Below are 12,184 nucleotides of genomic sequence, written 5' to 3' on the forward strand. Positions count from 1 at the left end.
GCTGTGACTCACTCGAACGTTGAGGAGGAAAGAGTGACTCTTCACACTCGAAAGCAAGAAAGGCTCAGTGGGAAATTGTAAAGTTGAAGCAAAAGCCAACTTTTTCATTCTCAAATTAAAAAAAATGCCATACAACTTTTAAAACATATTCAAATTTAAAACATATATAAATATAGCATACAAGAATGTCAACAGCAGTGCAGCTTATTACAAAACCTACGTGTACGAGAGTGAGAGATGCACTAATGAAAAGAATTTAAATTTTAATCCACAAAGGATGCTGGGAAAATATGTTATAAATATATTGTGAATAATGCATCATTGGATTCTTTTTTTTTACCTGAATGGTGACACTTACTTTCAATCAGAGTGAACTTTCACAAAACGGATCAACACCTGCATCTACATTAGCAGTGACATTTAGTGGATTTTCCCAGTGAGGCTTTTGAACCTCTGTGTTTGGCAGCAATACAAAAGAGAAGACAGGCAACAGCTATCTGGTCAGCGGCAGACACAGCGCTGGATTACACCTGACCTTTGCATGTGTGTGTGCCTCTCATTTCCCTCCTGCCTCATGTACATGATGATCTTTCTTACAACTCTTTAAAGCCTCTATCTGCTTCAATTGTTGCCATCTGTTTTAACAATTCATGCATGCTTCTGACCTGTAGAGTATTTCACTTTTGTCCTCAAGGGTGGTGCTAATAAACTTATCAGGATTCCAATTGGAGACAGTTGCCTGTCTCGCTTCAAGAAATCTTTATTTCAAAGAGCCAATTAGTAAAAATATGAATCTGTTCTTTACATGGGGTTTTCAGGTGAATAGGCACAAAAAAATTGTTTAGTGAGAATACAGGTCTTATGAACTCACTATTCAACCTGTCTAGAATCATTTATTTGAAGCCTTAATGTCACCTCTCTTAATACCCCCTGGACATTGCCCTGCTGCATTTCTGTCAACCACCTGCTTCTCTTGTTGAGAGGCACTCTGAGGTCTTAAGTGAAGACGAAAGCAAACACCATCTGCAGACGGAAAAGGTGGATGGAAAAAGGATAGCAAATGTAGAAAAACGTGCATATAAGAAAAAAAGAAAAAGTTTTATGAACACAATTAAAAAAAATGCTCTTTGTCAGCTAAAAATATTAATATCTTGCTCTCATTTACTATGCAACATGACCATTATGTTAATAACATTCTCCCAAACCTCATAAATACTGAAACCAGGCATTCTAAAAGCAATTATTCTTTCTTTACCTCTAAGATAATTTTCCATGGAATCCCCCCTTTTAAGTGAATCATGGCAAAAAAGAAAAAGGAAGAGGGATCTGCCCTGAATCAGGTCATGCTTAGGCTATCAAGAAGCTTGGCTTCTTGCATCATCCCTTCAGTCAGCATATAAACAGAAGCAGCCATGCAAACTTAAAGGACATTTGAGCCTGTGGGCCTGTGTGCAAGTACATACCACTATATAAATGTTATTTAAGGATAAGATTGTTTAGTTTAGTGAATGTCAGAAGATCTTTCCGTGTTACTTCCTCTCATTTCTAAATGCCAGAGCTCATTCATGATCACTCAGTAATTAAAAAAAGAAAAAAAAAAGACCTGCTGACTGCAGGGAATAGAAAAATGTAGAAAGATTAGGTTGGAAACTGAGGGAGATGCTGCAAAAAATAAGAAATAGAAGCCAAAACATGTATTACAATTCTCTAAAGAGAAACTACTACTTTAAAATATAATGATGGATTTGCATTAGTGCTGTTTACATGTGTGATTTAAAATAAAAAAAATAAAAAAATTACTTTGTAATAATTGTTCTTCACTGATAACAAGTACAGCTTTCATCTTCTTTGGGATATTAGCATGTTAAAGAAATGCCTAAACCACAAAGTATGGACAGCTGTAGGAGCTGTAAACATCAGAAAAGAGGTCAATGCCTATAGGAGTGTAAAGTCAATCATGACAGAGTACAAGGACAAGTGAGCAGGACAAAAAGACAGCAGGATTGGTCCCTCTGTTGGAAAAAGTTGGTAGTACAAGAGTTAGAAACGAGGTGGCTCTACCCCCTCCACCCCTGCATTTTCCATTAAACCAACGCACCAAAGCATAATCCTGTCTGTGGCTGCGCATGTAAAGAGACTGAAATACATGAAAAGAGAGGAGACATACTCCGCCAGCAACAGACACTTGCTTTACACAATGTGACCACAACAGGAAAAAAAAAAAAAGAAAAAGGAGGCAAGTCATCCTTTGAAGGTGACGCCATAAAGAAAGCTATAAATAGCAAGTGTAGAGCCCTGCTGCAAAAGGTGGCATAATGATAAAACAAAAAAATTCCTACATTTTACATATTTCACATGTTGGAATGAAGTCCAAAGAGCTATTTAGTATGCAAAAAACCCTACAGCAAGAGGGAGCAGAGAAAAAGAAATCTGCCAAAGGCTACTTTTTTACAAAGCGGAAAAGACACTGCAACCACTCCCAAAAAAAAAAAAAAAAAAAATGCACCAAAAAAATGATGTGCAAAAAGATCTGAGAAACTGCATTAACAAAACGAGAGCAAGAGATGAAAGATTTATCATAATGAAACAGACCTGCATTCCCTTCGTTAATGTGGACGAACAATCCCATTTTGAAAATTCCAACACAAAGGTCCCACGATAACCACAATCCTTTTAAGCAGGTGAACACTGTAGCGGGTGGAGAAGGTACTCCATACATGAGCATGTTTATTCTGATCCCTTGTGTACTTTTCTTTCAAAAATAAAGGGCATTCGAGAACAAAAAGCAGCACAAATCCCCTCCTGTGGGACCCAGCATGGGTTAAACAACTGCCTGGTTACCCCGATTCAGGCAGTGCACGAAACAAACAGATTCTTGCTGAAGCAATGAACAAAGTTATCAGGAAATGCAGGCAGGCTTTGAATACTGCCCTCTAAGAATGTCCCAGCTTTGCATCCCTGCAGGATGGGAGAGGATGTCACTATGGGCTTGAGCATGACAAAGCTAATCTAAAGAGTGCAAAAATATTCCACTGCCACTAAGACGATTTATTGATGGAGTGAAAATGGAGGAGAGGAAATGGGTGATGAATTTCTCTTTTTATCTGTGACCAATTGTAAGGCTGTGATGTTCTCATTCGGCTGCAAGGCATGTATTTAATGTTTTATTGTCCATGTCATCCTCACAAACTCCTGCTCCTCGCTATCTCATGCTCAGAGCTCAAGTCTCTACGGTCGCATTCATGATTTTCTCAGAAAATCCTAAATTAGAACTCGTTTGGTTTGCTCCCTTCTTTGTTTTGCTTGAGAAGACGTTTCTGCAGAAACCTTGTACATTTTTCTGCCTCTGTCTCTTTCTGTCTGCATTTTTCCCATCATTCACTGTGCACACCTTGTTTCCCCTCAGCTCATAGCTCCATAACACATGGTTATCTCAGTGGGGGTGGGTGCACATCGACAGCTCCCTGGAAACTGACTGGTTCAGTCTCCATGGCAACCGCAGAAAGCAGCAATAACCTCTCTCCTACAAAGGACACACCCTAGAGAAGCAGGGATACAGGAAGTGTGATAAAGAGAGATGAGTCACATGCTGGATAACCAAATATACATCAAAAATACGGAAAATAAATAAAAGACACAAGAAAAAAAATATGCCAAAAATGTTGGTTTACCCATCTGTAAAATTCTATAAACTGATTTTCTGAAGAAGCTTCTGCTGTGGAACAATAATCTCTGAACTGTGAGCACTTAACAGGAAGCTGCAGCAATGAGGAGGTACACTACAATCAATAATTTAATGGGTTTTGTGGCACTAAGAGAAGGAGACTGAGAACCTTTAGCCCATGCAAAGCCTATAGATTTTTTTTTGTGATCTTATTCTGATTTATAAATCATGAAACACAGCATTACTGCTATCAAGGCTGAAACAAATATCTCTGCCTCTTGGAAGAATGCACAATTTTAAAGCACCAGCACAGACACAGTAAAAGATGGCGGATGGCAGCATGCCCAAAGAGCCTCTCCCTCCCATCCCTCTCGCCCACACCTTTTCACTGCTCGGTAGATTTAATATGATTGACTCTGGGTGCGTTCGCCCCCACCCTTTTGCCGAGCGGATCAGGAGGGAGAGCTGAGGCGAACGGGTCTGATACCTCGGTTGGAACGGAAGCTCCCTGCTGCTGCTGCTGCAGCAAAGAGCATAGCGGAAAAGTACCTACCCCTCCCCCTCATCTCGCACCACATACACTGATGGAGCTGCAGCACGCAGGGCGCATACTGAACCACTTTAACGTGGAGTGAGCTCCAGGCTTTGTTATGGGAGACACTGCATCCAGCCTCCGCATATATACTCTATACGTGACCTGTCAGTATTAGAATAAACTGCAGGAGCAGCAAACACGGTCAGATGGCGCACATACCGTGCTGCTCAGCTTATATCACTCGCTGACCCACTTAAAGGCAAAGCCCGGACCAGTCGCTTGTAATATTCTAAGCTTGTTTGGAGGAGCGGGAGAGAGGGAGCACACAGGATTCTAGTTCACTCTTGAATCAAAAGACTGGAGTTGTGACAGATCAGGCCACGCTTGTTTATGATGGACCACTCCCTGAAATGAGGTCATTGCGTCTGAGGCTCACGGCTGTACAGGAAGCAGCCAGTGTCTGAGTCTCATCAGGATTGAGCCAACACCACCAAGGACCTATTGTTGAAAAGAAATGCGAATACATGCACCCTCATTACTGAAAACATGCAGACATTTCTGCAGAAAAACCCACTGGACTCGACACGGATGAGGGTTCTGTAAACACATTACAGGGATGGTAATAAGAATTTATTCGATCATGTTTACAGCTGTCAAAGCTTGATAGAATTCATGTCCGTGAATATAAAGCTAATTTCCTTTCAGATCCAGCTGCTCCCCTTCTGTAGGAGAGTGAAGGAGAGGGGGGGAGGGGAGGAAGCATGGCAGCACAAAAAGAGGGAGAGGAAAAGGAGAGATCAACACCAGCATGCAGCATTTTACACGTCTTTGCAACTTAGTGAGTAGAACCAGTGCAGATAGAAAAATGCCAAACTTTGATCATTTTTGAAGCTTTTCTTGAAAATGTTGCAACTATTAAGATGTTAATAGTATTTTTACTGCTCCCTGGTATAGATGATCAGCTCTAGGGCTACAAATATGAATAGAAAAATAAATAAATAAAAGTTGAAACGAAAATTAATGAATAAAAACAAGTGCTAATGAAAGATAAAGTAATTGTAAAAATATGTCATCTTAATTTGACAAAGTCCACTGTTAAATGCCCAAGATAAACATTAAAAAACCAACAAAGTAACTTAACAATAAGCACATGTTCATCCGACTGAATCTGAATCACAAACAATCAAACGTCAACCGTGAAATACACTCCACTCGCGTGGAAAAGAAAATAGGTGAATCAGAGGGAACTTTAAAAAAAAAAATCCACAGACATCCCTGCGTAAGCTTAAACCAAATTATATTTCTGTTATGCTGCAAGCAATTAACAAATGCGTCATATTTTAGTTTCAATTGAAAGTTTTGATGTACTGTTCCATAAAAATATTTTGACTTTCCCCTCAAGTAGAATGCAGACATGATTTAAGTGTTAAGTTTGACATTTTTTTTAATAACAACATCCCCCTACCCTTCACCCCGTAATATTTTTGTCTTTAAACTTAACAAATCACCAAAGGACATAAAAAAATCAATGTCAACAACAAAATGACTAAACTAATTGAAATGTTTTCTTTAAGCTGCTTCAATTTGAATCATAAATCAGTTCAAAATACAAAAACATAATAAAAGAAAATGCTTAAGTCTTAACTTTATTATATTTGAGGTGGAGGTGATGCAGGAAAGTCTTAGAAGCTGACAAATCTATTTTGACCATAAGGCCTGTAAATACTACAAAAAAAAGTTTTTCATTCAGCAACATCTTGAAAGTTATTGCAAACATTTAAACCTAGCTTGAAAATTCTTCTGGCAGACTAAAATATCACTGGAATTGTTTTTTTTTTTTTTTTTTTTTTTTTCACTAGTATAGGCTAAATGTCATGTTCTCGATTTATTTATTTATTTTAAGTCAGAATTCCAAATTCTCAGGCATTGGTCAAATGTTAAAGGATTTTAGGGGTTGGTGCTCCAAATCAACCTGCAACTTCATCCTAGTTTTTGTTAAGGATTCAATATACTTATTCATCCATATCTACTATTTTTAACTGTTTTTGAACCGATTTCAGTTTAGGCTGCATCTACATTTGATGGCAATTTTTTTTTTTTTTGTCTAAAATGCAATATTATAATGTCAAAGTAGAAACTACATTTACAGTAACATTTGTTAATGCTTCATTTATGTGAGTTGAAAATTGTAATGATAGTGTGTAGCTGACGATTATATCAGCACCTTGGACAGCGACAAAAAACACTGAAAGATTCTTGAAAACAGTGTAGGTGAAAACAATGCTCTGATCTCACCTTCTCCGAGTTGGGTAAAGTCTGAGTTCTGGTAAAAGTGTCGGCTCCGTTTATACTGATCAGTTCTGCATCTACAGGAGGAAACGGTGCGGGGAAAACCACCACGTCACTCTTGAGAGTATCCGAACTGAAACACACGTCGTACTGCTGAGTAGCTTTGGAGTAAGACCAGCTCCCGTCAGGGTGGGTGGTGATCATTGGAGCGCTGTACCTGCTGAAACTTGCGTCTGTCATGTGGCATCTGACAGCCATCAAACTGATGAGACTCAGCAGAAAGATGACGGACACCGACACTATGGCGATCAGGAGGTACAGGTTCAAATCCGAGAAGCTGTCCTCCTTTAGAGGCACGTGTCTGAACGGAGTCTGCATGTCAGCGCTGCTTTCCAGAACCACCACCTCAATGGACACAGTCGCTGACAGAGAAGGTTCTCCATGATCACAAACCAGCACCAGCAAGGGGTGACTTTTCAGGTCATTGTCGCTCATTCTCCTCTTAGTCCTGATCTCCCCGCTGCTGGTTCCGATCCGGAACAGGTTGTTTCCTTTGGGCTCAGACAGGTGATAAGAAAGCAGAGCATTGTATCCAGAGTCTGCGTCCACAGCCCTGATCTTTGCCACAAAGTATCCCGCTTCAGCAGAATATGGGATGTTCTCGCTGTTAACGGAGCCGTGCTCAGAGTAAGGAGCAAGAATGGAGGGACTGTTGTCATTTTCATCCAGAACAAAAACGTTCACAGTCACGTTGCTGCTGAGCGGAGGAACACCAGAGTCTGTGGCCTGAACTTTGAACTGGAACGTTTTCAGCATCTCATAATCAAAAGACTGAAGGCTGGTTATTTCTCCTGTGTCAGAGTTAACACTTATGATTGAACTGATTAGTTTATCTTTACTTGCAAAAAATGTGACTTTTGCATTTTCGCCTATGTCAGGATCATCAGCAGTTAGGGTGAAGATAACATCACCTGTAGGACCATTTTCCTTAACAAAAATATTTATCTGAGGTTCTTTAAAACGAGGCGCGTTGTCGTTGACATCAGAAACGTAGACTGTAACAACAGCTGTGCTGGAGAGGGGTGGCTGCCCCTTATCAACTGCTGTAATACCTATGTTATATTCAGAAGCCACCTCTCTATCTAAAGGCCCAATAACAAGTAAGGAGTAATGATTTTTATACGTATTTTTAATTTTGAACGGTACTGAATCTAGTATTTTCACTTCAACAACCCCGTTTTCTTCTGCATCATAATCCTTGACCGTTATCAGACCGACCATTGTATCGGGGGGAGCGTCCTCCTTCACTGTGTTTACTAGTGACGTCACTGATATTTCAGGTGGATTGTCGTTTATATCCTTAATTTCAATTAGCACCTTACAGTGAGATGCTCTTGGACTTACACCATTGTCTTTTGCTTGGACCCGAATTTCAACCGCATTGTTCTTCTCGTGGTCCAGCTCTCCATTCACGGAGATCTCCCCCGTTAAGACATTAATTGAGAATTTATCAACAGTGTTATCGTTGTCCTGATTTATGAAAGAATATTGGATTTCTCCGTTTGGACCTTCGTCTAAATCTCGTGCGTGCACAGATATTACCGACGTTCCTGGCGCAGCGTTCTCGAGCACCGTCGCTTTGTACAGAGCCATGTCAAAAACGGGGATGTTGTCATTCACATCTTGCACGTTAACGGTGATATGTAACGTGCCTGATTTCGGTGGTTTTCCTCCATCCATAGCCGTCAGCGTCAAATTTATTACCGCTTGTTTCTCTCGGTCTAAAGCTTTACGCAGCTCCATTTCTGCAGACTCCTGAGGCTCTGCGTTATTCTGAGCATCCACGGAGAAATATTCATTTGCGCTCAATTTATAGCCCTTAACAGAAAATGCGCCGACATCTACATCGAATGCTTTTGGGAGAACGAATTTTTCACCTAGGAAAGTTGACTCTGACACGTTTAAAGCAATGCTGGGTATCCGGAAAAACGGTGCATTGTCATTTATGTCCAAAATCTTTATCTCAAAGCGGAAATGATTCAGCGGGGAGCTGACAATGGCTTCCACCTCCAGCGAGCATTTCACATTTCGGGAGCACAGTTCCTCTCTGTCTATTCTGTCTTTTACGAGAAGAGCTCCGGTTTTTAGATTCACTTCGAAATAATCCTTGTAGGCTCCTGATATTTGAAACCCCCGATCTTCCAGCTCTTGGACATTTAGATGCAAATCTTTGGCCAAATTTCCCACCGTGGTACCCGGGCTCGACTCCTCCGTGACGGAATAGACGATCTGTGTCGCGGCGGCACTCCATATATGAAGCAAAGGCATCAAAAAATAAATAGTCATCGGGAAAGGCTTCCATCCCTGCATTCTGTTCGTAACTTAGATCCGTTAAATTGGTAAGAAAATTATTCCAGCACTGGCGATACCTAATCATGATCCATCCCGGTCAAAGCTGGTCTCTACAGCAAATATGCCCTTTTCGACTAACAAAGAATTACACTGTAAAGGGAGGAGCACTGATGGGGGTGAGAAAAAAAAAGGATATTTCACTCAGCGAGTTAGTAGCAACCTCTTGTGGCAAAGCCAGAAAATATATTATTATTTCTTATCAACATAGATTTACTTGAACTCAAAATAAACAAAGCGAAAGACATATTAGAAAAAAATCACAAAGGATTATAAAAACGACTGTGCGGCATCTCCCACATGTGGTTAAATGCCCTGATTAACACTACACATAAGAAATAATTTAAAAAAAATGCAAAAGTATATGTTTTCAACTAAACAACTTCCAAAATATTGTGTAAAGGTCACATGACTGTTGTTTGTTTCTCTAGTTGTGCCCTCACCTTCTCTGAGTTGGGTAAAGTCTGAATCCTGAGAAAAGTGTCTGCGCTGGTTATACTGATCAGTTCTCCATGCATCCATCCATCTATCCATCAATCCATCATCCATCCATCCATCCATCCATCCAACCATCCATCCATCCATCCATCAGTCCATTTGTCCATATAATTATTTCATTTTCTTTTTGTTGCAGTACACAAGCTAACACCTACATACGTTTTATGGAAGCATTGAGATTTATTTCTAGCCAATATTTTTCCGAGACTAAGACAATAGCCAAGAGATGAGATATGTAATGTTATGAACTCACCTTCTCCGAGGTGGGTAAAGTCTGAGTTCTGGTAAAAGTGTCGGCTCCATTTATACTGATCAGTTCTGCATCTACAGGAGGAAACGGTGCGGGGAAAACCACCACGTCACTCTTGAGAGTATCCGAACTGAAACACACGTCGTACTGCTGAGTAGCTTTGGAGTAAGACCAGCTCCCGTCAGGGTGGGTGGTGATCATTGGAGCGCTGTACCTGCTGAAACTTGCGTCTGTCCTGTGGCATCTGACAGCCATCAAACTGATGAGACTCAGCAGAAAGATGACGGACACCGACACTATGGCGATCAGCAGGTACAGGTTCAAATCCGAGAAGCTGTCCTCCTTTAGAGGCACGTGTCTGAATGGAGTCTGCATGTCAGCGCTGCTTTCCAGAACCACCACCTCAATGGACACAGTAGCTGACAGAGAAGGTTCTCCATGATCACAAACCAGCACCAGCAAGGGGTGACTTTTCAGGTCATTGTCGCTCATTCTCCTCTTAGTCCTGATCTCCCCGCTGCTGGTTCCGATCCGGAACAGGTTGTTTCCTTTGGGCTCAGACAGGTGATAAGAAAGCAGAGCATTGTATCCAGAGTCTGCGTCCACAGCCCTGATCTTTGCCACAAAGTATCCCGCTTCAGCAGAATATGGGATGTTCTCGCTGTTAACGGAGCCGTGCTCAGAGTAAGGAGCAAGAATGGAGGGACTGTTGTCATTTTCATCCAGAACAAAAACGTTCACAGTCACGTTGCTGCTGAGCGGAGGAACACCAGAGTCTGTTGCCTGAACTTTGAACTGGAACGTTTTCAGCTTCTCATAATCAAAAGACTGCAGAGCGACTATATCTCCTGTTTCTGAGTTGATGTTCACTATGGATGTTATTGGGATGCTGCTTGAAAATCCACTAATTATTGAATATGTCACTTTAGCATTTTTCTCTGAATCATAGTCCAAAGCAGAAATTCTGAAGACATTTTCTCCAGTTGCACTGTTCTCTTTCACATAAACATTGATTTCAGGCTCTGAAAAAAGCGGGATGTTGTCATTTATGTCAGAAACTTGAATAGGTATAACCGTGGCACTAGACAAAGGAGGGGTGCCTTCATCTGTAGCTAAAATTGTAACATTATAACGAGAAATCGTCTCTCTATCAAGAGGTCCACCAACTATTAATGAGTAATAATTTTTATAATTCAGCTTTAGCTTGAAAGGCACCTGGCCTGTAATTTTAGCAGTGGTTTGACCATTTTTGCCCCCATCCTTGTCAATCACAGTCACAAGAGCAACGACTGTACCCTCTTGAGCATCCTCTTTAACAGGACTCATCAGAGACGTGACAAGGATTTCAGGTATATTATCATTAACATCAATTACTTCCAGTAATAATTTAGCATGCACACTTCGGGAGGGTGTTCCTTTGTCTCTTGCCTGAATTCGAACATCAAATGCTGTGTTTTCTTCATAGTCTATCTTTCCTTTTACAGATATTTCCCCAGTTTCTGGATTTATTGAGAACAAACTTTCAGGATTGAAACTCCCTCTTTCTATAAAAGAATATATTATTTCACCATTTACTCCCTCGTCCATATCTGTAGCTCTGACAGTTAAAATGGATGTTTGGAAACGAGTGTTTTCAGTGACATATGCCTTATAAAGAGGCTGACTAAATATCGGGGTATTATCATTAACGTCCAGAACATTTACAGTTATCATCAAAGACCCTGATCGGGCAGGCTTTCCTCCATCTATAGCAGTCAAAGTAAGGTGGATAGCGGAGTTTTTTTCCCTGTCTAAGGATTTTTGCAACACCAACTCCACAGACTCACTGTGCTGTCCGCCGCTCTGCACATCCAGGGAGAAATATTCATTTGCACTCAGCTTGTAGCTTTTCACCGAGTTGCTTCCTGTGTCTGCGTCGTTCGCAATCGGAAGTAAATATTTCTCCCCGGGAGAAAGAGACTCGGAAATATTCAGAGTCGTCTCAGGCGGGCTAAAATATGGTGAATTGTCATTTATATCTGTGATCTGCACCTCCACACGATGCATATGCGTCGGGTTGCTCAACATAGCTTCAAAATCGAGCGAGCATTTCTCTGTATTTGGACAGAGCGCTTCGCGATCAATCCGTTGGGAAACGAAAAGGAGACCCGTTTTTGAATCCACGTCGAAATATGTCTTAGAATTTCCAAAAACAATGCGTAAATCCCGTGCTTCCAGTTCTTTCGCAGCGATTTGTAAATCTTTTGCCAGGTTTCCGACCGCGGTCCCTTTGTCGACTTCCTCGGGGACGGAGAAAGAAAGCTGCGCTGTGCACGCGCGGCACAAACACAGTAAAGCCGCAATCTGTATCCAAAATACTCCTTGTCCTCGACCTTCCATTTCGACAAAGAAACTAAAACGTATTCACATTTTGACGTTTTTAGGGATTTAAAAATCGAGCCTTCTATCTTCCGTCCACATTTGATCTGACAAAGAAGCGAGGCACTGATATTTTTTATAAGGGGGAGGAGTCTTGGATCACTAGGGTGGAGGGACTGGC

General features: G+C 41.0%; 1 protein-coding gene across 19 annotated transcripts in view; it reads right to left on the bottom strand.

Annotated features, from left to right (window-relative positions):
* The window catches only part of LOC112153550 (protocadherin alpha-C2), a 192,133-nt gene that overhangs the window by 19,534 nt on the left and 160,415 nt on the right, over positions 1–12,184 (bottom strand). Inside the window, exon 1 of one of the 19 annotated variants that reach the window (XM_036213969.1) lies at positions 9,649–12,104. The exons of 17 other annotated variants lie outside the window; for them this stretch is intronic. In XM_036213969.1, the coding sequence (XP_036069862.1) occupies positions 9,649–12,024 (2,376 nt within the window). In that variant the 5' untranslated portion in view covers positions 12,025–12,104. Of the gene's footprint in view, positions 1–6,494; positions 9,156–9,648; positions 12,105–12,184 lie in introns of those variants that run through there. One more of the 19 variants, XM_024283856.2, reaches the window with a different exon arrangement.

This window comes from Oryzias melastigma, linkage group LG10 (genome assembly GCF_002922805.2).
Source record: "Oryzias melastigma strain HK-1 linkage group LG10, ASM292280v2, whole genome shotgun sequence".
NCBI classification, from domain to species: Eukaryota; Metazoa; Chordata; class Actinopteri; order Beloniformes; family Adrianichthyidae; genus Oryzias; species Oryzias melastigma.